At 42.6% G+C, this 26,297-nt stretch overlaps 1 protein-coding gene across 1 annotated transcript in view; it reads left to right on the forward strand.

Annotated features, from left to right (window-relative positions):
* Positions 1–1,652: 1,652 nt before the first annotated feature.
* The window catches only part of LOC104515284 (polypeptide N-acetylgalactosaminyltransferase 18-like), a gene marked incomplete at its 5' end in the record, with an annotated part of 51,772 nt that continues 27,127 nt past the window's right edge, over positions 1,653–26,297 (forward strand). The window contains 2 exons of the mRNA XM_010159199.1: positions 1,653–1,790; positions 5,880–5,975. Coding sequence (XP_010157501.1) covers positions 1,653–1,790; positions 5,880–5,975 — 234 coding nt within the window. The remainder of the gene's footprint in view (positions 1,791–5,879; positions 5,976–26,297) is intronic.

Raw genomic sequence — 26,297 nt, forward strand, 5'->3', positions numbered from 1 at the left:
TTCAGAAAACACTTAAAACCCAGAGGAAAGATTTTTCAAGTCGGAGAAGCAAGAGCCCAGCTTTGGGGAACACACTGAGTAGTTGCTGGTGATAAAGCCAGTGTGCTACATGTGAGCTATTTTCCTTCTCCATCTGCACAGGCGGATGTGATTACTGAGCCCCCAAATGCTCTTTCCTACCTCATAAAATACACTGACGCAACAAGCGTCAGTGCCTGCAGGGTTGCATGAGTAAGGAGTTGGGATGCACTGGACCAAGTTTGGGACCTGATCCCAGGAAGCCTTGTTAGTGCTGGATGTCAATGCCTGCGTGCTGCCATCCTCCTTTTCCTTCACACCAGCAGCAGATACACCGGCAAGTGCAGCCGGAGCGGTGCATGAGTGGGATTTGTCCGTGGGATCAGCACCCTACCGCATGTTCCTTGATGTAGTCACCTGCGAAAAGGCAGGACAAAACGGTCTCTTAAGGAGTAGTTCCACATAACATTTATGGACAACGTAGGGTTTGAGGGGAGGGGACCCAACATTTTAAAGCATTAACTTGAGTTATGCCCCTTTATGCCAGACCTCAGTTTTCTACTTTTTAGTATACTTTGCTAATGTGGAAGTCAATTTTACTTCAGTTAGAAAAATGCTTCTGTGACAAAATATACTTGTTCCAGATTAACATTAATTCAGTGCTTTGGGATGTGAAAAGCAGTCATCGTTTCAGCAGCTCAGAAACACAGATACTTCTAAAGATACCTTATTGATGTGTAGCTAAGAAAATTCAATGTTTCCAGTGTTATTTTTAAATCATATCTGGTGGCTGGCAAAATCTTTGGGGTGTTTATGGCCCAGTAAAATGTATTGTTTAAGTAGACAGATTATAGGATTTCCCTATGAAATTTTATTTGTCCTGCATTTATTCTGAGCCAGAAGTGGTAGAGCTCAGTGTGGAGCAAAATGTCTCATTTCACTTCCTGACAAATAGCAGCCATGGATTTGCACTTCGATCCCTCTCTAAAAATTTCTGCTGTGTGATTTTAATGTGATAAATTACTGATTTTTGGATACAGGGACTTTATGATCTGCTCTAATGCTTAGTAGATATTAGGTTAGCCGGAAATGTAAAGGAGAACAAAAATTAGGGGACAGAATATTCTGCAGTTGCTTTTAACAAAAATAGCAACTTTTTGTACATTACTATAATAAGTGATATTTGAGAAAGGTGAGCAGAGCTTCTGTGCTTCGCAGTGAAGCAGTAAACCCGGACCTCAGAGGTGGCCAGAAGGTGTCCCATACCAATTAGGCCACAGTAGGATGCCAGCAGTAATGTGGTTTCTCGGGCAACTTGCTACTTCCTGACAATTGCTTTTGGATTTGGAAATTGCCAGGAAATTAGAGAAGAACAGTGATATTCACTGGAAGCTAGATCTGAAGTCGGTAGGAGTGTTTCCACTGACAGAGATGGCTTCAACAGAGAGCCTGGCGTGGTGCCCTGTACCGTGTGTAACTGGGGCACTTAGGGGGTGTGTGTGGGTGACAGACTCACTCTGCAGCCCAAAGCTGATCACTGTCATAGGTCATAGTCATCTGCAACGAGGGAGACTACACAGAACCCTATCACTGATGTAACTGCTGCTTCTTCTGTCCTTTTTTTGTATGTGCAGGACTCTGGAATTGATATTGGGGATGTTTCTGAGAGGAAGGCCCTGAGGAAAAAGCTCCAGTGCAAGACCTTTAGGTGGTATCTTGTCAGCGTGTATCCAGAAATGAGGATGTATTCAGATACTGTCGCCTATGGGGTGGTAAGGATCCTGTTTACATTTCCCATTCTGGAAAGGTGTAATGGTGGAAGTAATGAATGAAGACGATTCCTGGCTCTAAAGCAGAAGAATCAGATAAACTTGAAGTCGCTAGTTAAATAATTTGTTAGACTGGTTAGTTGACAAGGATGGCTGCTCTGCTGTAGCTCGTGCTGAGGTATTCTGAGCATTGTGTTCCTCCCCAGTTTTTTGTTTGTTTTCATGGCTTGCTTTACACCTGGAGATCCTCAAGGCACGATTTCTTAGGTTCATTGTAGCTGTCAGTCGGAAGGTCTGCAGTCAGCATGTGAATTAACAAAATAGGCTCAGTATTTCAACTGCAAGCTTAATACTGTAGGCGGACCTTAATTTAGAGCCTCAAATGCCTGTGTTTTGGGATCATCATCATCATTATTTGTGTGACAGTAGTACCCTTGTTTGTGTTGAAAATCATGTTCGAGTTGTACTCACCTAAAAGCACAGACAGTTCTAGCCCCTAGAAGACTGGTCGTCTAACAGCGAGGGCAGGAAGATGGGCACAGTGAGGTAACACGGGTCCAGAGTGGAGCTAGCATGTCTTCTTCCATCCTCTATCCAGTGTCATACTCACAAAAATAGAGGCTTGTGAATTAAATTTGCCTTTTTCCATGCAAATCCCAATTAGGAAGCATAACCAGTAAGAGCAGATCACAGAAGTAAAAGATTAGGTTTGACACACTGCTCCTCCAAAAGCAGTCTGAGTTGCGCAGTGTGCCAGTATGGCTCGGAGAAGGCTCTCGAGGGTGCCATGGAGCAGCTGCAAAGTGAAGTGATTGTATTCTCCACAAAGTTCCATCACCCCTGTGATGATCAATTCCAGTTACCGTGCTGGCTTTTCATACAGTCCAAAAAGAAAAGAAAACACCTCCAGCAAAGGTTTGGGTCATCATTAAATACACGAGATAATGGTTACCTTCTGAAATAGCTCAGAACAGTGCCAGAACCACACCTGTGGTCAAGGAGCCTCTTCCATAGAGTGTGTGGAACTGCCCTCAGCCATGCACTCACCAGGTGGGGCATGTCCCGAGGAGAAGGAGGCAAAGCAGCTAAGAAGTGCATGTTTCTGCTTGTAGGTACTTCTGGGTAAGAAAACCTTTGATGGCAGGTAGAAGTGATACTAGATGAAAAAAAGACCAGTGGAATAGCTAAGGTACTTAGCGTAGTCCCAGGATTAACTCTGCACTATGTTAGTCGAAATGAAAATCAGCCAACAAGCACCCTGTGATTTTATATTCTGCTGAGACTCTTCAGCCTTCGAAGGTACCTTGCTGGCGATACACAAACCAAAGAGAATCAGAAGAGTTTGTTACAGAAATACTGAACTCTGCTCAGCAGAACGTGCGTATTTAGGTGACGTGGAATAACTCACAGGACGCAGCCTTCTGTTTGCACTATGAGAAGCCTCACCAGCTAATAATGGCCTTATTTCATTAATCTGTCACAAAAAAGGTAGTGGACAGCTATGGCAACCTATCTGTACAGGTAAAGGGGGACAGTTTTCTGAAATACACTGTTTGCTGTTTTGTGAAACAAAAAGATAAAGTGCCCCAATCTTTTCAGTAAAAGAATTTCTTGGATCTCTAGCCTTCCTTCATGTCTGCTTTGCTGTTCGCTTGCATGGCTTATAATGGAGAAAGGTACAATATTTCAAAGAGCAAGTCAGCTGCTTGCTGATTCTACGTGCTTTTATTCATCAGCTGTCACCATTTTTTTGTAGAAAACAGATATATAGCTACTATAGCATTATCATTAATTTAAAAAAAACCCTGAGTAACTACAAAAGCTATCTGAATAGGGTGAGGGTTAGGATACAGGCATCTACATTATCAACACCCATATTTATTTCCTGAATCCTAAATTTCCTCCTGTTCTGCAAGAGTTAGGAAAATAGTTGTATTGTTCATGTCGAGTTGGTGCTGTGGTATATAGCTGGGGTTAGGGCTGGTGGCAGAGTACAGGTTTGGGAACCAAATTTCCTTCTGAATTCTGCATTACCCATGGAGTTAGGAGAAAGCCATGTCGGTGGGCCACACGCTGATGTATGTAGTGTAGGGACTGGCTCCCTGAGCTCAGCTTAATGTTTAATTTTGCAAATTCAGAATCTCAGTAGTCTAGTTTATCTCTCTATTCTGTAAAGCTCTAAGTGTGAAAGGGAGAAAATGGCAGTATTGACTAACTGTTTCCATTTTTCAGCATGAGGTTAGGTGACCTGGTTGTATTTTGTGTTGTAATTAAGATTAAGTCTTGATAGTCTAAAACTGCCTTTCCCAAGTTGGTTGCCACAAAGCCACTAGATTTTGGAAAGGGATGGTTCCAAAAAATCTGGGCCTCAGGTTTTGAAACAGCATTTTTAATTTGCAGGGCAGTAGCTTTTTTGTTTGTCTGTTTTTTTGTGGGTTTTTGGTTGGTTGGTTGGTTTTTTTTGTAGAAATGGTTTATCTACAGATAATTGTAGAGTTGTGGTTGGGATAAGAGTTTGAGAAATTAAATCTGAAGAACTCTTTGTTTGGGGGTTTTTATTTGCTTTGTGGTTTGGTTTTGGTTTTCTTTTCCAGGTTTGTAAGACTGGGACTGGTGTTAAAAAGAATATAGTGTCTCTTTTTCTGTGGTGCCTTATTGCCGGACAGCTGCTGTTAGGGTTAAGGTGATGGGGTTTTTTAGAGCTTGGGACTGTAAAGTTTTGCATTTGTTTTACCGCTGGGTCAGCCCTCTCAGCTAAGTCACACGCTGATGTTCATCAAGGCAAATTTGTTTGCTTCCTTTATTATGGGAATAGTTGTGGAAAAGGTTATGCCATTAGGGCTAAGACAAGCATTACAAGTGTTTGTGGAAGAGGTTCTGGCCAAAGGTAGTGATGGATCCAGGATGGTATTTATCATTGGTTGGGATGCAGAGTGGTGCCTGACATGTGATCATGATTAGAGCAGTTGTTGTGATTACATTTATGAACAAGAAATACAGAGCTTTGACTGAGGAAACTACTTAATTCTCAGGGCTCACAGCTAAGAATGAGGCCAGTATCTACCTATTGACACCTCTTTAATATCGAGATTTATCCTGTCTATTACTGAATTTAGAGTTAAGTTTGGAGTTGGAAATCCTGTAGAGATGAATTCATAGGTTTGATATTATTCACTGCCTGGCTTCAGTCTCCAGCTTGTCCGCACCTCTTACCTACGAGTGCACTTCTGGGCTTCCTTTCTAGCATATCAGTTTGTTTTCCTCAAAGGAGGCCCCTGCACACAGCTGACGGGACTGCTCAGTTCATCACAGATGGTCGCAAACCACATCACCCCTCACTCCCTCCGGCAGCCAGTTCTCTCATGTTCTCTCAACTCACACCACTGAACACTGTTACGCATACCCATACGTATGCGATCCACATCTTCGGCCTCCCAGCTATCTCTGCTCATTAATGTAGCCCTTTCAGAAAACCCTGTCTCAGCCCTGCACAGGTAATACGCAGGGCTGTGTGAGCAGCAGGGCCAAGTGCTCTGCAGTCTGCTCACAGCCCGACTGCTCTGCGTGGGTTAGCCCAGGACGAGGCACAGAGCTAGTGCGTAGCAGTTGGCCAGAAGTTTCCAAGTGTCAGCAGTAAGGATCTTTTTGAATTATTTCCAGAATCAGAAGAATCTCCTGAGTGATTCTGAAAAAATGTTTAATTACAGAGCTTTCTCCTGTGTTTGAGACGCCATCCATATGGCTCAGCTAGCTGTGCTGGTAAAACATTTGTATGTCATGTGTACCAGAGACGCATTAGACTTGTTTTAAAAACATGTATCAAAAACTACTATTGCTCGCTTTCTGATATCTAACGCCCATGAAACCTTGTGCAACATTATTGACATCAGTAGCATTAGGTTATCTACAGGAAATAATTTAGTCTAGGCACTCCCTCTTCACTATCTTCACTGCAATGAGTATTTTTAATTTTGCCTATTTCCTTGCTCAAATATATATGATTTTTTCTTTTTTTAAGGAAAAGAAAGTAATCACACTATCTTTTTCTCATATAAGACTTGGTTGATTCCTTTTCCTTTCTGTTTATTTTAGCTGCAGAATTCCCTGAAAAGTGATTTGTGCCTTGATCAAGGGCCAGACACGGAGAATATCCCAATCATGTATATCTGCCATGGAATGACACCACAGGTTAGTTTGTCTAATGAGCTCTGATACTGCTGCTGCTTTTACACTGTGTAGCAGGAACCGTCTTGTACCTGTCATTGTTTGCCTGCAACAATGCCTCCGTATGCTGTTCAGTAGCTCTTTTATAGAGAGGTAGAACATTATTTCTGCCATAAATTGAGAATCACTGGTATATTAGCACTTTGATAATGAAGTTACTTTATTGATTTTGAAAAAAATTTAAGGAATAGAAGATATGTTCTTAAAAGCTTTCACATCTGATGTTTAACTGTGCATGCCATATGAATGAAACGATGTGTTTTAAAACCTTTTACATATGTAGATCTGCGTGGTCAGAGTTTATTTATACATTATGTGAAGCAGCATCTTTTTTACTTGATATATCTACTGTCTCATTTTCACAAATCTGAAAGGGTCAGCCACCTCCTTCACACCACGCAGCTATGACAAGTTCCAAATCCTGTTATTGTGAAAGCCCTTCTTCTAAAGCTCCTTTTTTTTTCTTTCTCTGCTGTTGTCTTGTAACTCTAGTATGTGCCAAAGAGTCGAATTACCAAAACCTTTCCATTTTCTTAAATAATAAGTGGATTTATTAACTTGGCAAAGAGGAGGGGTAAGACATTGTATCTCCTCAAGTGCATAAGTATATGAGCGTAGGTGAAAGTGTTTCTGGACAAATCTTGACAGCAAAAACAACATTACATGGTCTAGAACATGCTGAAAGACAGGTGTGCCAATTATCTAAATCTGGAAAGTAACATAAGAAAAATGACATCAAGGAAATGGATGTATTTGTGAAAGTGATTGGAGAAACTGAAAAATCCCTCCAGTTTGAATAATTTTTTTCTCTACCTTTTTATATTTGCTTTCTCAAAAGGACCCTATTATGCTCCACTTAAGTTATGGAATGCGGTTTTACCCCTGGAATTGTCAGTTTATGTGATTTGACTATACAGCAAACGAATCCTAATATCTCAGAAATAAACAAAGAGCAACAGGGTAGTTTTGTTCTCTGTACCTGGATCTCAGAGTGAGCTGAAACATGAGTTTGGGAAAAAGCAGCTACGTTTGTGTACTTCTTTGCCAGGTTACACATTCTGCAACTGTGTTCTGTGCTGGTTTCCTTCGCTGAGGGTCTTTAATATTGATCACTAGTGGTATCATGCTTGAGTAAATTATGAATGATGAAGACAAAAATATCTGAAAATCCCATCCATCAGGCTCACTCACTGCATGGGCTGTGGCTTATTTGTCACATAATTATGTGGTAACCACTGTCTGCCTGCAGGAGGTTTTTAAGCTAGTCCTCAGTGTTCGCTACGGAACTGTGTAATTTACCCGTGAGCCAGAGCCATTACTCTTCATCTTCTGAGAGGGCACCATAACTCTCTTCTGGCATATCATCTGTGATAACAGCACACTACAGGCACGGTTGTAAATTCCAATTAGAAATTTTAATTATGGTTAAGAGCCAAACAAAAACAACAAAAAAGTCACTTCAATTAGCACACTTCAGGATTCACCAGATGAAGAACTACCTTTGAATGCCAGCTGAAGTTCTGTATAAATGAGATAGCGGCAAATAAATGACAGAGGGAAAAGAGGCAAGGGAAACTTTTTGTGACAAGATTCTGCTCCTTTCATAATTCCGATGTTGCGTCTCCTTCCCACTACTAGGTATTTAATTTTGTAACTAATAATATTCAGAACAACCCCCAGAAAGGCTCATGTATGAGCAAGAATCCCGGTAATGAGTGAGAACTTTCTTTAAAACAGTAGGCTTTCTCTGTGTTAGGGATTATGGCATTAACAGGGAAGGCACTAACAAACGTTATTCGGCTTGCTCCTACGAGATTTCCATTGCACATGTTGCATCTCTTGCTTAAGCTGCAGCCATTTACATTTCCTCTGGCATACTGGAAACTATTAGAATAAATATTCCTTTTAATCTTAGTGAATTCACCATAACCACAAGAGAGACTGGCGAGATGCTAATTTTATTCTGGTAGTGGCTGAATGCTATAGAAAGGGGGTTATTTTGCCCACCTGGCAGCCCTTACCAAAACAGGTTAGTTGGAAAGATTAGTCCCCTGATTCAGGACTGCTTGTATGACCGAGGGTTTTGGTGATGCCATTCTTGGCTCTGGTGCGAGGCTTTACTGTACCATCTGCAGTCTTAGAGCTGCCGCCACGGACGGCTTCGCACGGTTGTGTCTGGATGTGCCTTAATACATCTGGCTGTCAGGGCCCATTCCCTCACACGCAAGTTGCTGTTCTTAGTTACTGCTACAGCCTCCCTTCCAAATCAGGTTGCTTCCCCTTTTTTCTCCCACTAACCTCTTTCAGATGTTTTTTTAGATTTTCATCTTTTTGCATGGGAAAAGACTTAGATACAAGGTGTTTGACGTCAAATAATAGTTTCAGAATTGTATGTATGGCTACTGTTTAGCATGTTTTACACAAGAAAGAAATCATTGAAGTCAGCAGAAGGGAAGGCTGCGTACCTGACATTAAAAATCCGTGCTCCATTTTTTGCAGACAGTATCAAGAACATCATGCGTAGCTTCATAATTAAAAGCAGTAGAAGATGGCAAGGAAATATCCTCAAACACTGCGATGAAATGATCAGAAATAATTTTCTCTAAGGTTCTTGTTTCATTTTAAACCGACGTCAGAATTCATGGTGGTGAGACTCGTGATTGAGATTCCTCAACCTCTAGCAATCCAATCCCTGTGTCTACTCTAACTAGGAATTAGCATATCCATAGTTCCTTCTTGCAAGTATCTTGGAGTGCTTTATAACTGTGTTTAATTTGTAGTACTGTTCTGCAAATAGAGAAACTGATGCAAGTCTTACGTGTGGTTAAACAGTAGGATGGAATGGAAAATCAGAACACAATCTCTACGTTTCCTTAGTCCTCTGTTAATGAGTGAGAATTTCTCACAGCAGGGTATTTGGCTTGGCCGGAGATGGCACAGGGCACTTGAAGAAAAACTGGAATCTGGGATTAGGTATGTTTTGTGCCTGCCTTTTATCTTCAGAGAGTGCTTCCCAGAGCAGCTCTATTTTGTCCTGGTCCCCAGGAACATGGATATTTCAGGACTTAGGATACCATCCACTGAGTAGAGCAAGTTGCACGTTCAGCCGGTGAAAAAAACAAATCGGGTGGCCATCCTGCAATGTGTTTTCCTGGATTTAAGGAAAGAATTGCTGTTACTTTATCCTTAGTAAGAATCATTTTATTACAAAATGTTGCCATGGTAATTATACTGGTGAGAACTTCTTTGTCTAAGTGGTAGCATCTGAACGGCATAACTTTCTCAGGTGCTCATCCTCCCGATTCTGCTGCTGGAGTGTATTGTTTCCTAAGCATCACATCCTTCCGTTTCTGCCTTTAGTTGCTCTGTCCAAAATGAACACTGTCATTACCACTGCCCTCTGCACAGCAGCGTACCGTATGTTGGCCTAACACCCCAGACTCGGGAGCAGGGGCATCTCTATCACTGCTGAGCATCTGCTACTGCACCTCATGGGTACCACATGAGCAGCTGTGGGATGTGCATGAGGCAGGGACTCAGGGTGGTTTGGGTACCTTTGGTGTGCCCGTGGTCAGCTCTCTGGAAGGGGCTTTTAGTGTAGATCTTAGCCTGTTGTATCAAGCCTCTGCTGCTGTGAGTGCTGCTGCTTCTTAGCTGAACAAAACCCACTTCTGCACCTATCAAAATAGCTCAGATAATAAATGTAACATGGCAAAATGGGTAACTGTTAAAATAGGTTCCTACTACGCTGTTCGGTGGTGGTAGAACTCCTGTTGTTGTAGTGGCTTGAGAACAGCTCAGAGGCAGAGCACAACAGCCCACAGTTGTTCTTGGCCAAAGAGACTACACTGGAGACGACTGGGGGGTGTGGGGAAGCAGCCCCCCTTGGGTGTTGGGAGATGAGGTAGACTGGCAGTAAGGGAGAAAGTGGGAGGAGAGAAATATAAGGGAAAGAAGGGAAAACAGAAGAACAGTAGTGGCAAAAGAGTACAAAACATAAAGTTTGTGTGAGGTTGTGCATTTTTTGCTGTTTTTTTTAATAAGTGGTTCCTGTGGGGGAGGATAAAGGTACTGTTTTAATTCTTGAACTCGCTGAAGCAAAGCTACAGTTAGGTCAGACATTTAGGCCTTAAACGGTCCATTTCCAGCAGCACCCACGTTTTCGGTGGAAAAGATGGTTGCTTGCAGTTGGAGTAAGTACATGCCCCAGGGCTGACGGCATCCTCTTCCTGATCCTGGGAACGGCCTGCGCCTGGCCGTTTGGTGCTGTGCAGGACTGCTGTTTAACCAGGCCTGTGATCCTGAAGGCAGACTGATGGCAGCGTCACCTGCATCAGAACTACTCCTCAGTGATCATTTGCAGGTTTCTTTGCTGAGAACGAAACACCACATTATTAGGGACTTTATAACTATTGTATGATAAACAACTACCATCAGTCAAGGAAGTAATGTTGTAAGTACAGATTCACCTTGAAAAGGGCTTGTGATTGAGAGGATAATGGGCAGTTCTGTGTTCCCCTCTTCAATAGCTTCTGGCTCATATATTTCTCAATTTATAAGCAGTTAAACCACAGAGCACATCCAGGGATGTGACAATCAATACAAACCAGTTAGATTTTGAGGAATTCAAGTGGAGGACCAGGGTCACAAGACTAGATTGGGAGAATTACCAGAAAAGAAATGCAGGTGCGAAGGGACACCCGTTCATATCCTTTCATATTCTTGCAAGAGATTGCAGAAGTGACACTCAGAAACTGATGACTACAGCCCTGCCTGATATGAATTACTGTATCTCAGCTGCAGGCAGTAGAAGGAAGCCATGCCAGCATGTGGAGCTGTGCCAGTTTACACTGTATGAGACTCTGACCTGAAAGCTTGATGTTGCAGTCCACGCACAGTGGGTGAAGTACTGGAAACAGCAGTTACAAGAACTCCCATGAACTCCTAAAAACTCTTTGTGTGATTCACAAGTGCTCCTTTTTATATGTTACTCTTATTTTTGTGACAACTATTTTTTCTTCCATGTAACTTCTTAGAATTGTGGTTGTCCACACACAGGTATTTGTTAATTTGTAACCAAGGATGAATGTGAGGAACAGTGGCTATCACGGGAGGCATTTGTATTCCAGCAGAGAAAGTACAGGGTTGATCCGTAAAACCCAGGAGAGCGAAGAATTCATAGATGTTCACCAAATAATTATCCAAATAATTAAAATTGCTTTGCAAAGAATGGGGGGGAGGAGGGGAGGGCGAGGCAGAGAAGAAGAAATTTGTCAGTTTATTTTAAATGAATAATTTAGACATCTCTAGAGCAAAGTTAGTGTGATCTTCAGGTTACTGAGACGTTACAAATATAAACATCTCAAAATTGAGTTCTAATAGAGGCTTATTTTAATAAATCTGTTGCAGTGTTAGAAATTTTCTTTACGTTCCTGTGCCTGATGTAGTTCAGGTTGCATTGGACAATCATCAATGCCAGGAAAGCTGGGAGAACCACATGCTTTGTCACAATGAGTGTTACGGGAATTTGGAGGCAGAAACAGGAGCCATCTTAGGAGTAGCTTTCTGTGTACATGAAGTATGCTGACCAAGAAGCATTACATACCATTTTATAAGGAGAAATCAATAGATAAAATGTGATTATATAATTTACTACAGGTCAGGCTTTCCAGGACTGCTTTCCGTTTGCTTTAAAAGAAAATAATCATGGAAATACTGAATACTGCAGCTGCTTTTCCTTGACAATCTTAACACTGCTGCCAGCAGAGCTCCACACTACTGCTGGCTTGAAAAGTTCCAGATGAAGGAGTTTCTGAAGTTTCAGAACAGTGTATAGCTGTGAGAACTCAGATCCTGAGCTGGCTTGTGGATGAATGTGTATTCTTTTTCTGATACAGCTGAAAATCAAACTTACAGTGAAATCGTAATTATTCTAGCCCAAAAATAGAGCATTCTAAGAAACTACTATGAAATAGACACATTTCAGCAAACAAGAGGTCTTTTGTTATTTAGAAGTAGGACCCTGTTCTTAAGTGTGCGGGTGTGAAATGCGTAAGCGTTGCAAAGGGAGGCTGTGTGCAAGGAAGCAGTTCAGCAGAGGGCCCGTGTCGAGCAGCCGCTGATGCTAGCACGTTTCAGTGGTCATCAGGAAATCGGGAAGAACAGAACAAAACCTGCTGATCTGGATCAATGATTGACCCTTCACACTTGAAAAATCACTGACCTGAAGATGTCTGCAGTAAACACTTCCAGGCAGTCTTTTTTACAGAATAAAAAGCAGCACAGCAGCTGTTTTAACAGCTGTCAGTCACGTGCAGACTCAGGGTTGATGTTCATGTTTGTCTTCCAGGTATATGTTAGACACATTTAGGGTCTGTGTTCAATACGGTCTGGTTTGACATCTGCCCCGTGCAGTATTTCTTTCTAAGGACCTGCGAGCACACTGGTCTGAAGTTAGCAATCACCTGCTTTCTGATAATGTATGTGCTGTACAGAAACTGAGCTGTATAAAACGTCCAAGTATGTCTTGGTCCAGATACTCTGCAGTGAGAAGTCAGCCCGTACTTGTGCAGTATTCTCTCTCTGTGCTCCGGAGCATGTCATTATTCATACAGCGCAGCAGCAAGAGCGGCAGCTTCGCTGCTCAGCCCGGTCCTTGCGGGAGCGCAGACATGGCTCGGTCCCTGGCCTTGGCGAGCAGCTCAGGCTGGGCTGGGTACGGTGCATCGTGCGGCTGCCGGAGATTCTCTCAGTGGTGCAGCCTGTCTTCAGACACCGCAGCCCCCGTGTCCCTGCAGAGGGGTCTGTGCTTCTCTGCCGGGGGCTGCGGAGCGCGCTGTCAGGCCCACTGCTTTGCTCTGCCCTTTTCGCCGAGTCTTGTGGCATGACCTAAGCGCTGGGCCCAATGCTAACTTCATGTACATGGGACATGCTTTCTGGGATTGGGGGTATTTCCATAGGAAAAGCGTCTGGAACTAGAATGGCTTTCTTTGGTCTTTTTTTTTTTTTTTTACTCCAGGTTGCTCTGTTCAATAAAGGTCCAAAGTTACAGAGGTAGAAAAATTGCCTAGCAAGGGTGGTAATAAGCATTAATGAATTCTAGTTTTTATTCTGAACATCTCTGTAAAAGGCCTGCTTGCTATGACAGTTGATATCGTATGTAGCATTCCTGACGAGTAGTTATTGAGGCTATTTATATTTCTGTTAATTTCTTTCAGTGCATAAATCCTGATTTTGATCACAGTAAAGTTAATAGAAACGGGGGTCTTATTTGCAATGGAAACAAAATCTGGTGTTTAGTTTTTTGCCATCCCTTTTAAAACAGAGTATTTCTGACGTATGCTGGAGAAGCTAAAGCCAGCGAACACGTTTTCAAAGCTGCAGCCTCTGTAGAATACATGACAGGTGCATCGGGGAGCTACAGAGGTGCTTCAGAGGTTTCCAGAACCAACCAGCCAGCCCTTCCTTGGCCTCGCACAGGCAGTCAGCACTTGTTTCTTGGGCCATGTTGGGGATGAAGTCTGTAATGCATCATTTCACGTTGCGTATTATTTTCTTTTTATAACATCTTTCTCCTGAAGTTTGATTTTGGCCAAATTCTCATTATTTACTTCAGTGAAAAGTTTGAGAGAGAGAATCTGTTAAACTGATTCCTAGTTTTGGAGCAAATTTATCCTGCACCATTTGCCATGAGTCAGTTAGTTCTGTGCTTGCTGCGGTTTGATTCAAGAGGCTTTCTGTTGACATGACCCGTTACCCAGTCTTCTGTCTTGCTTTCCTCATTCAGACTCAGTATCTTCTGCCTGGTAGGAGAGAGTCTCTTAGACAGACACAAGTTGTTCATTCGCAGGTGAAGATCAGTGCTGTTGACGTATTAACTTGTAAACTACGGATCTGATCACCAGGTGCAGTGTCTGGGCACAGACAGGTGAGTGATGTGTAGGCTGTGTGACAGCAGGACTAGGGACTAACCTGGCTCTGCATTTTATAAACCTATCAGACGTAATGAACACCATTCTCTGTTCAGAGGGTAAAGACATTGAATTCAAATGAAAGAGCACAAGGGGTTCCTCCTCCTGGTTTCAGACCTAGGACAGAACAGGTCTTTTGTGTGTTCCACTTCACGGATTAAAAACAAAAGCAAAGAAAAAAGGCTGTAGAACTGCATTATTCGGGATCAGAGGAAATCTCTTCAATTTGGAAATAAGTGGAGGGATACTGCTGCTTATTTATTTCTGTGTTTGAAAGTATGTAGTGTAAAACCATTGTGTATGCCTGTGAGAACTGAGCCTTTGGAATTGAAAGTCCAACCGTAGTGAAATGAAATTGTTGAACAGCAATCTTTTTTTTCTACGAGTAACACTGATTTTCTCATTTGGGAGCATACAGCACTTGTGTATGCTTGGAGAAATGGTTTTGTTTTGAAGACATTTTGTCTTTGTTTTGGTAGGATAGCCTAGAATTAAGAGACTTATAAATGTCTGAAATGTTTTTGAAATCTATATTCTTGCCTAGTGTATAGGATCACGGCTGAAGGAGAGTGTGAATAATGGAAAAGGAAAATACTGCTGTAGGCCTATTAGCTGAAACCAGTGATCTGGCTAAAGGGGTAATCTTGACATTCAGGCTCCAGGACCTGACTTGAAGTTAAAAAGGCAAAAACTCAAGAAGTAATTCAATTCTGCTGAGTGCCATGAATATTTAGGACTAGAAGGAAGTACTTGAAGTACTTGAATTACTTGAAAATTTAGAGCCAAGAAGGCTCTAAGACAACAAAGGTATTTTTTAATTAATATTGGCTAATCAATAAGCATTTGTCTGACTGAGAAATGACTGCTTGTTTTATGGGTAGATGCACAAGGGTCAAAGCTAACTTGGCCAGTGCCACAGATGACATGTTTTTGAAAAAGCAAATAAACCCCCAAACCACGAAATACAACAGAAATAAAAGCATTTGCCCGTCATATGCTGTATCTGTTCAGTCATTCATTCTTCTAAATGAGAGGGAAATACTCAGAGAATGGATAAGGGTTCTTCCAAGACAGCACTACTCTGTAATGTTGTACGGCAGCGGTACTGGTGCCATTTTCCGTACATCACTAGGTGTGCTGAGGAAGATACAGAAGCACACGCTTGACCTTTCATGGGAGGAAAGTGCAAATGCTGATGCGAACCCATGTCAGGAGGGGACTCAAAGTGCTACTGAAGGCATTCAGTTAGGAAGCTTTTGCTAATAAAGAAGGATTTCCATAGAGGCAGTGGAAACCTGAACTGGCAAGAAGTCTGATGCAGTTCACCCAGCCCTGAGAAACAGCCGTCAGCACGTACGGCAGAAAAGTAACGCGTGGCGTCAGCAGAAGAGTAGTAGGCACGCGCGTGGAGTGCGCAGGGAAGTGTCCAGGGACCACAAGGAGTGCTGGTGCACTGAAACCACAGGGTTGATAAAGTAACACCTCTCTTCTGTGGTGTACTGTACAGCTCACAGAGCTGGGGGTTTCAGCTTGGTGGGGGTCGGTGGGGTTTTTTGTTTTTAAGAAAGATCGGCTAGTTGATACTGGTGCGCATTACGGAAGTTTCTTCCCAGGATTTTTCAAAATAATGAATGAAGTCTTTCTGTTCCATGTTTTGTTAATCACGTTACCACTACCTTGCACGTTTTCTGCGCTGCTTTAATTTTTGTACTTGCCTCTCAGCCCCTGGATTATCCTCTTTGGCTGAAATTCTGTTGCCTCTCTCTCTGAATCCTACTTCAGCATCATTATCATCCTGCTTGGTTATCTTGCCCACTGTTGGTGTGTGCTACTGATAGAGGAGGAGAGGGATGTGTATCTGCTGCCTCCATACTTCGACTGGAAACTGTTTACTCAGCAGTTTGTTTAATAGGTGAGGCTGACGCAGGAGAAGAGCCTAAGTGCAGTATCAAAGGAGTTGGTCTTCAGGCTATTTCGAGTTCATCTCTTCTTTTGATTTCCTTTGTTTTGTAAGATTCAAATCACGGTTACTGAGCTTGTGGTGGTAACTGTAGAACTTTCCTCCCTAGTTCACGTTTTTAAGGCAATTTGCCCAGAATATCTGTAGTAAAAAAAACTGCATTGAAAATGTAACTGAAACAAACTGCTGTGAGCAAGTGCAGCGCTTAAGAATTTGGAATTACCAGAGCATTTCAACCTCTTGTATAGTGTTTTAATTTAGAAGTGATTAGAGTTCTTAGCCTGAATATTATACAATAGTTAAAAACTCTTCTGATCTGGGTAATAAAAATGCAGGTACATTTTCAGGCCATTTGTCGTCTTGCATTAGAGTACGTAATTTTTTGTATAGATAGTTTTGGTCAAAAGGATTTCAACAAGTTTAAACCATCAAAGTATTTGAAAACATGATGGTAAAATATTGCTGAGCTTCTGGATTCTAAACCTGGCACTGGATTTTGGATCCAGATCCTGTGCTTTTCATGTTGACCACAAAGCAGTTAAAGGTAACACTGCCTTTCATATCTGGTTCAGTTCAGGGGCATAGGCTTGTGCTGGTCCATTACACACACCTGGTGAGCTGGTGTCAAAGGGCTTTGGAGCTAACACCCCCCAGTACGCAGGCTGTTGTGATTTTGAAGCTGCTGCTGACTGCAATGGTTGGCTAATTCCCTGATCTTGGGGCCTGAAGTTGTCCCACGCCGAGATCTCACTCGAGGACTTTGCGCATGACCGCTGCTGGTACGGAGGGATGAGCGATGTTTCCTCGCCCTGGTACCAGACCCACTGAACGTCACAAAACTCACCACTTGGAGCAAGTCCAGAGGAGGCCATGAAGATGCTCAGAGGGCTGGAGCACCTCTGCTATGACGAAAGGCTGCGAGACTTGGGCTTGTTCAGCCTGGAGAAGAGGAGGCTCCGAGGAGACCTCATTGCAGCTTTCCAGTATCTGAAGGGGGCCTACAAGGGTGCTGGGAGAGGACTTGTTACAAGAGCCTGTAGTGATAGGACAAGGGGGAATGGGTATAAATTGAAATCAGGGAGGTTTAGATTAGATGTCAGGAAGAAATTCTTCACAGAGAGGGTGGTGAGGCACTGGCACAGGTTGCCCAGAGAAGCTGTGGATGCCCCATCCCTGGATGTCTTCAAGGCCAGGCTGGATGTGGCTTTGAGCAACCTGGTCTAGTGGAAGGTGTCCCTGCCCATGGCAGGGGGGTTGGAACTAGGTGGTCTTTTAAGGTCCCTTCCAACCCAAACCATTCTGTGATTCTATGATTCTATACAAAGGGCTGCCGCAGAGGGACCAGTCAAAAAAGGTGGTCAGGGATTTCCTGTGCTAAGTTGAAAATGGTTTTAATTAGTGCTTTTGGGGAAGTAAAACAGCTGTGCTGGGTACCTGCAGTGTATCATAATCTAATACGATCTGAGCATTTCACATTCTGTGAGCGTGTTAATTTGAAATAGATGAGAGGTGCATACTATGTAGCAATTACTAGGGCTGTCCATATTTTAAAGATGTCTCTCCTCATTGCAAATTGACGTTTCAACCAGCAGTTTTTAAAACTAATTGTCACAATATAAATTCAGCATAAAACCAACACAGTTACTGGAACACGGGCGTAGCACTTGGAGACTGATGTTGGAACAATCGTTGAATGGTTGTCGATTTAAACATTCTTTTGACTGATGTTGTACGATCACCTCATTTCTTACTTCATCACAGTCAGAGTTCTGAAGGTCAGCTTTTTGTTTCTCAAATTCTTGACAGTATGTGCTTAACTCAGAGAAGGTAGTTAATAGTCGATGGAAGATTCACTTCATAATTTCTTCATTTTTATTGATAGTTTTATTATGTCATCCCATTAATTGAAGTCATCCACTGGCTCATTTAGAATTCATGGACCCAATTCGGTCCCCATGAAAGCATATTTAGCTCCCTCTGTAATTACATGAGCCGTAGTACTTTCACAGCCGTCATTCAAATTCTGATCAGCAGTTCAGTCTCAGCATCGTTTCTCTGGTATTGCTCACCCCTTGCAGGGTAGGGTTTGCAGAAATGTGTATGCAATGATTGTATCCACAGTGTGTTTCTGTGAACAAGGGATTTTTTTTCTCCTGTTCATTACCCATCATTTTTCCAATCAGGAAGCAGAGAGAATGTCAGAAATTATTTGCTCACATAAAATCTTGACCGAATATTTATGAGTAACAACAACAACAACAAAATCCGCATTGATTTGTAAGCCAAGAAAAGAGCTGGTTTTGTTGGATAATTTATTTGAAATCAGCAATCAAACCAGCTCTGAGCAAGTATTGAGTTCAGTCTAAACCTGGTTATATTTACAGAATGAAAGTATTTTCCCCAAAAGAAAATCTGGGATACTACAGACTTTAATTTATCATTGTTTCAAGAACTAATGGCAAGAAATTAAAGCCAGCTGGGTACAAATTAGGAATAAGGTGCATGTTCATGTCAGAGCAGATGACTAACCATCGTAAGAAGCACTGACAGTAACTGCTGAAGTCATCAAAGCTGATACAGTTTTAGAAATATAATTTCATTGGATACAAGTTATTGGACTCAGAGGTAAGCAGATGGAAGTATACAGCCCACGGCGTATAGAAGCTCAAAGTAAGAAATTTAATGGGCCTCTCTTTGGCTTTTAAATCTGCTAACATGTCAACTAGGCGGCAATCACAGCTAGCACTTCTCTGAATTTCAAGTTCATTTAGAATGCACAGAAATAGCCCTGACTGTTACAGTAGATGAAGAATGGTATGTTTTGAAGACAGACATTGGTATTTTTTACGCGTTTTTGTAAGGCAAAGAACCCTACAGTTTTAAAAATGGTTGCTAAGTTTCTTGAAGCGTTTGCTGCCTGTTTTTTTTCAGGGATAGCTCTGTTAGGTCATCCTGTCTGCTCAGCTGGCTGTCCATAAAGGCTTACAGCAATCAAGGAAAGAAACTGATGAATGCATTTAAGTCATTCAGACGTTACTACAATATTAACTTGGTCTTTGTTTAGCAGGGAACCGCACTGATTGCGAACACTGGAGCTCTGCTGCTCTTGCTGTCTCGAAGATGTAGTGATTTATTCAGCTGGCATATTCCATTTCAGCGTTTATTTTTAGTGCTTCTGAACTCTGAAATTAGCCTTAAAACTGTGAGGTCTGCATTGACTGACTCACTAATGGCATCAGTTTGGGAAGAAAAAATAGCAGTACAGCTTACGAACTCACAAGTTTTGTTAGAGTAACATGAAGTTTGAATAGAAAACTGGAGAAAGCTGAGACTCCACATTAAACCTGGAATTTTATAGATGATGTTGCTTTGCATTTAGTGTGGATGTCTGTGAATAGGGCAGTGACAGAACTCACGTAAGAAGATCACGCCAGTGATGGTAAATCAGAGATGTGAATTTCAGGTCGGTTTGGGGTTTTCGTTAGTCAGATCTTATGTTTTATACTAACACAGAACCAAACCCTTATGGTTCTCATTTGTCCTCAAATTTGTACAAATGAGGAAGTCTCCCACTGTTCAAACAGAAATGATCAACTACCACTGCATTAGTGTAGCAGCGTAACAAAAACACCTCCTTTGTTACAGCGTGCCTGCACAGTGTTTCCATGATAATGGACATGTAGCGGCTACCCTCTGACTTCAAAACGTTGTGTGATGTCAGTGTTACAAAGCATCATGTAATTACTTAGTGCTGCTGGGCAGAATTATGGCAATGACTGACTAGCCATGTTTTTATTTATTTGTGTCCAGTGCAGTCACGGCGCTAAGTCCTTTCACCTATTGGATTGACCTGAACATCTCATCAGGTTTAAACTCCTCCTTGTTAGTAACTATGAATTTGGGGGTTTTAAGAATTTCTGGAGCAATCAGACTGCTTTTTTCCCAGGTTGCAGTTTTTAATTCAATATGGTAAGTAGCAGGAGTGATTGTAAGTGTTTGCATAACGATGGTCTGTGAGCACTGGGACCATCTTGAGCGTTCACGGCAAATTGAAATGCGAACTGTCAAGTGAGCGAAATGTTACTCTGCCAGATGTATGACCTACCTGGTTAATACTCTTAAGTACCTGATTTCCCACTTTCAACAAGAGCCATGCTGAATAATTATGGATTAGCTGTTTGCTGCAGAATGTCCATTTCTGGCTTCCAGATAGATGTTTAATACCCTATGTGGCTTGTTGTCAGGGTTAAACCTGCCCACTGTGGACTCCATTCCTAACTGCCCAAAAACCATCTGAAGGAATACTGAGAAATGCTGCCCAAGGTGAAAATTGTAGTTATGGTCACTAGGAGGGAAAAACCCCAACACCTGCAGGTGGCAGGTTTGATCTTTATTTGTCTTTGAGTTCCTTGGCACTTTTCAAGCTTCTGAAGATCAATGCTGATCAACTGTTTTGTTAATCAGACAAACATTACCTCTTACAATTCTTTCTGTCCCTTCAACTTTGCTCTCCAATTGTTTGCCGCCTTGTGCTTAAGGGAGACTATTTCCCAGACTCACGGAACGGTTGAGATGGGAAGGCACCTCTGGAGATCATCTGGTCGAGCACCCCTGCTCGAGCGGGGTCAGCTAGGGCAAACTGCCATCTCGTGATACTTTCTATCCTGTTCAGTCCATACAGAGCAGGTGAAACCCAGCTCATCTTGGGCAAGTGGCAAGTCCTCTGTGTGGCCAAATATAAGTGTCATTGAAAGAATTGTGTCTCTTCCCGAATTTGCTAAATCAAAGCTAAGGATCGTCTCTGGCCAGGGCTGAAGAAAAGTAACCATCACTGCCCCAAAGGGCTAGAAGTTCCCCGAGAATTGAGATGTATATAAAAGAAAATATAACCTTACAAAAGGGATAACTTTCTCTCCAGGTTTGTAAACTGGAAAGCTAGATCAGTGATGGGAACACATTCCTCTGATCTTCTGTTCACTTCCCTTAGATGCAATAACAGATGGGTCCACATGGACTCAGATTGTTTTTCTGCCCTGTCTTCAAAACATTTCTTCCCTTCACTGACTACAAGCACAAAATGATAATAAATCTTTACAGTCAGATCTTAACAGGACAGATTGCAATCAACACCACACCTGGATCAGGTACGTTAGTGTGATCCAGCGTCTCAGAGGAGGATGTAGCCTGTCACCTCCTTTGCATGTGGCAGGAATAAAATCTTCTGGTACCTGCTTTTAGGGCCGATGTGGTTTAGTTCACAAGGAAAGGGTTCTGTGGCTTGAAGCAGACCATGAGATTTCATCTGGAATTTCTAAAAGGTTGGTAGTGTAATTTTTAACTCTCCAGGTTTCTTTCCTGCTGTGAACCTGACAAGTACAAGTCACAGAATGGGTTGTACTGGAGATTCCCTGACAAATGGTTCCCCTGTGATTCTGCTTACGAGGGTAACAACCGTGGTTTTTGAAAGGAGCATGCCAAAGGAAATAACTTGCAGTTAGTTGTAATGCTGTCCCCAGGTGGGTGCCAAGGAAGGACAATGCTGTCCCCAGATGGGTACCAAGGAAGGATCTGGACCAGCAGTTTGCTGACTGAAAATGTGACATTTTACTCCAGTCTGGTTTTGTTTGGGGGAAAAGCTGAGTACAATTCATGGGGCTTTAATTTATATTTAGCTCTGCAAGCACTCTTTTGTGGTTGTGCTACGCTTCATTCCTGTCACAGTCAAACGCAATGCGTACAATACGGGGAAATAGGTAACCCTGTGGTAAGCAGAGGTTCAGCACAGGAGGAATCTCCCTTCTGCTGAGAAATCCAAGAGCCCTGAAGCAGTGTGAGGCCAGCACGTGTGACTGCAGAATGGTAAGGTTTCCAAAACCCACAGCAGGAGACCGCAGACCCCACGATCTGCAGTCAGCTGCTCCGCTGGCGTACTGATGGAACTCAGGACGTAGGTGCCGATTCCATGGATTACACTAGCTTTGTGGTCACGGCAGCCCTGTTGTGGAAAGGACAGGATGCAACTATGGAATTGTCTCTCAAAAGCTTCTGCACAGGCTACCTGGGCCATGGAGATGAGTGTCTGGAGATTGGGAGGGCAACTCCCCTTCTTCCTGAGGGTCCGGCGTGGGTGCATGTGTCAGGACGGCAGCGGTGCGTCTCCTTTTGGCAGTGTCTTAGCACGGTGCTTCCTCTGTCGTGGGCTGAGCTGCTGTCCCCTGGGAAGGAGAGGACAAGCAGGGTGAGGGAGCTGTTAATTCCCAAACCACTATTTCTCCCATGCACGCCCCTGCACTCCTAGGGAGGATCTGGTCCTAGAGGGCCCATGTAGGGACACAGGTTTGCACTTTGGGGAGAATCAGCTGTGCAAAATAGTACACACCACTGAACAGTTTATTGTGTGGTAGACAACTGTAATAATCCTTCTTAGTGTTTTTACTCATATGCAAATGAGGAAGCTGCTAACAGTAGTAATTGTTGTTGGTTTAGAACAATCAAAAGGATGTTGTAAAATGAATTTGCTTAAAAGAGTCCAGAAAGAACTCTATTATTTCCATTGAGAATAATCAGTGACTTTTAATTAAGAGTGACTGATGTGCCTACTTTTCATATTAATTCTAAACAGCAAGAGAGGAAGGTTTTTCTTTTCTTTAGGTCTGTGTCCTGCAGATACTCTTATAGGATAATCTACTTCAGATAAAAATAAAGGCTCCTAAAATAGGCAGGGGAAGATCTGTGACATAATCTGCCTTTTGTGATGAAGGCAGCTTAGCTTCACAGCCTGGGGATACCTCGGCAGCCTGAAGCTTAGCTTAGCTGTTTCAGCTATTCAGTGTTGTACTTGAAGGTCATTTCACCGTTTTGGTTTTGTTTGTTTGGGGTTTTTTTTTGGTTGGTTGGTTGGGTTTTTTTAAAGTTGTTGGTTTTATCTTGCTGCCTCATCCAATTGATAAGCTGTTACTCAGAAGAGCTGAGCCTCTTCTACTTGGTCTCTGTGTACCTGTAAGGCCTAAGTTTGTCTGTGAGCCTTCACAGTGTGATGGAAGCCCCAGAAATCAAGCCCTAATGAACGAGAATGTGGGGGGAGGTATCGCACTACTTGCACAATTAGGCAATGTGCCTTTGCATATCGTAGTATTTACTATTTCATTTCTTGCCGAGGTTTGCAGCCTGATTTGGGCAAGGGGCACGATGCAAAGTTGGCAGTGTTCTTAGTCATAGGAGAATTTAAGACTGAGCCAAGCACAGTAAGGCTTCCCACACAGCCAGGACAGCTGGAGTGGCGTTAGTGTCCTGCTTGACAGGAAAGCAATTTTATGCTTTGTAAACAGTTTACTTACTATTTGTTCCTAGTCCTGCAGGTCTTTTTAAGACTTGAGTACTCATGGAAGAAATCTTGGTGTATGGTTACTTCTAATATCCTTCCTCATTTCCATCTTTAAAAGAAAATCATTAGCACTAAAAGTACATTCCATGATGAAAATGCATCAGGTGATGCTTTTCTCCGAACTTTTCTTGGGGACCAGAAGAAAGGAGGAATCACTGGGATGTGAGCACAGTATTCCAGGCCAAGACACATTTCGATTTTATTGGCAGAGCTTGGTGAACTTTGCAATTTATTCATGAACACGGGCAGGATTGAAGCTACAGTTTTTGCAAGAGGTCAGAGTATACAGAACTCATTTAAATTCTAGATGCTGACTTCTGTCTCTGAGTGTCATTTGCTGTCACCCTGCAAACAGTGGAGCCACTACTTCAAGACATTTGGTGGGCAGAAAAAGTGCCATTTCTGTTAAGGTTCACACATTTCTTCCACTTGGAAGGCTTAAAAATGTTTCAGGAAAGAAATTTTCTTTTAGGATACAGTTGGGTTGGATCAAATTTCATGCGGTTTTGTCAGTCTCTACAGAGACCAACAATAAAGATTGAAACAAATCAGGTGAAGTGATTGGCTTTGTCACTTGAAATACATTCCCTACAGCTAAGGAATAACGTTCGGAGTTTTGTTGGGTAGTGTATTTCAGGATTTCCTTTTATTTTGATGCTGTCTCTTTAAAATACCAGAAATTCTTTTCTTCAGCTTAATGAGCTTCACTTTGGATTAAGGGGGAATATACTAGGGTAGGTGCCAGGGAGTGGAACAGGACTCGGAGCTGCACCCGGCTGCACCTCTCACCCTGTCCACTGAATAACCACGCCAGGAGCCCTCATCTGCTAAAGCAATTAGCACAAACTGAACTATGAATGACACTTAGACATTTTATAAAGAGAAAAGTTCAACTGTTGATGACAGAAATGACCAACGAAAAATTGTACAAGTCGGCTCTGCTCTTTGTTTTCTCTGGTGGCTGTCAGTCATGTCTGCACCATCCGAACTCAAACTAACTCATCCTCCACTAATATACTGGTGTGAAGTTGGCTGTTTAGTCACGTAAGCCATTTAAAGAAAAGGGAATCACAGCACAGACATCAGATGTCTGGCTAGTAAACCTGGCAGAGATTTCATTTGTTTTAGAGTATTAAAAATAACTGCTGCTGAGCGTGAAAGTAGGCCATATACAGCATTTGCCTGTCCACTAATTATAGAATGTATATGACATGAAAAACTGAGGCAAAACCTTTAATAGTGTCAGGGTTTTACTCTGAAAAAATGACTAATTCTCACCTGGGAAAAAAACCTACAGAAGCATCCACAGAGCTGCTCAATGGCAGAGCTTGGTAAGAGACCCGTTTACCACGGCAATTGCAGCACTAAGTGTTCTGCATGTGGAAATGCACAATATATCTGCGAGCAATAAGCCTTCCAGCTGGAGTTCCCAGATGGTAATATGTCGCCATCCCAGCCACACGACAATTCCTGGAGCCATGCAAGAGACTAAAAGCCGAATAAAGTTGTCTGTGCGAGCGCTCGGCATCTGTGCCGAGTTTCTCTCGCGCTTCTTGTTTAAACAAGGTAAAATTCTTTTCCTTGCTTTGGTGTTTGAGGCCCTCTCTGTGTGCAGCGGTTTTTCTGACTAGTCGCTGTGTGAGAACACTGACAGCACTCCAGATAGCTGGTGCTGTCCGTCTCAAGGGTCGCCATACTAATGTTAGGTCGTTCCTAACTAATTCGTGAGTTTAGCAACACCCAAAAAGTAAGACTTCTACAACGTATTTATTTCATACCAAGCACTGAGATGTTAAGAGGTGAAGCGGGAGGTTGGAACTGATGCTGAAGGAAACACTGCCAACAGGACTAGCTGACACCTCCAGAGCTTCCCTTTGGTCAGTGGAGCCAGAGCCTTGACAGACTATGGGATGCCCTAGGCCATTCCTTCAGCTTGAATTTGCACATTAATTTCAGTGTATCCAGTCCATTGTAACTGAAGTCCCAAACTGGGTTCTTTATAGCTTGGCTTCAACTGCTCTGCTGGCCTAGGCTAAATGGCATGACTGGTGGCCCACCTTCCCGTACCATCGGGGGTGATTTTGAGCGTCTCAGAATGAAGCACCAGTCAGTTTCATGTCCTGTGAATCCTACAGGATCTTTCGGTTCCAGCTTCACCTCAGCCTCCACGGGATGCTCCACTTATGTTTGGACGGCAGCATTTGTAGGGTAAAACCAGCATCTGTTCTCATTTAGGTCAGTGTGCTGATGCTGCTCGTTACATACCCTCTGTAAACTTTATCACGTGCAAGGGGGAGGGTGAAAGACTCGGATCCTGACAATTCATTTGATTTCAGTGGAATTGCCCCAGACTTATTTTAGGTCAGCTGTAATCGAATCAAGCCCCGTTCTTCTTGCCATGGGATTTACTCCTTTGCATGTTGTAGAAGCAGATTAAAAAAAATACTGCATTTATTGAGACTCTTACAGACATCAACAACAGCTGCTTTTGCATTTCAATTTGTTGTTCTCTCCAGGGTGCTTGCAAGAAGGTCACTTTATACACTTAAGTTTGACCGATGAACTCCTGTGGGTGTTTTGTTTTGTGAGGAAAGATAAGTGTGTGACTCTTGTAGCCTGAACACCCAGAGATAATCAGACTTTCCCTCACCAGCTTTGGTTGAAATGGGCTGCATACCTTTTTGTTTTCCTTTTCTGAACATTGCCTCACTTTCATGTAGACATTTAATGTCTGTATTTTACTGTCTTCAGAACCAAAATAAGTACTTTTTAGACAATTTTTCTTGTATTTGAGAAGGTTGAGAAGGGCTTTGAACAGGATGACAAGCAGTTCATGCAACATGGAAAACAGAACAAGTGGAAGTATATTGCTTTCCTGAAAAGCAACCTGAAAACCAAGTTTTCAGAAGCGTTCAGGATGGATTTGAGGGGCCACGCATGTTGACATCAGTGAGGAAGCCAGCAAGGATCAA

The sequence above is a fragment of the Eurypyga helias genome, unplaced genomic scaffold (assembly GCF_000690775.1).
Source record: "Eurypyga helias isolate BGI_N326 unplaced genomic scaffold, ASM69077v1 scaffold6489, whole genome shotgun sequence".
Lineage (NCBI taxonomy): Eukaryota > Metazoa > Chordata > Aves > Eurypygiformes > Eurypygidae > Eurypyga > Eurypyga helias.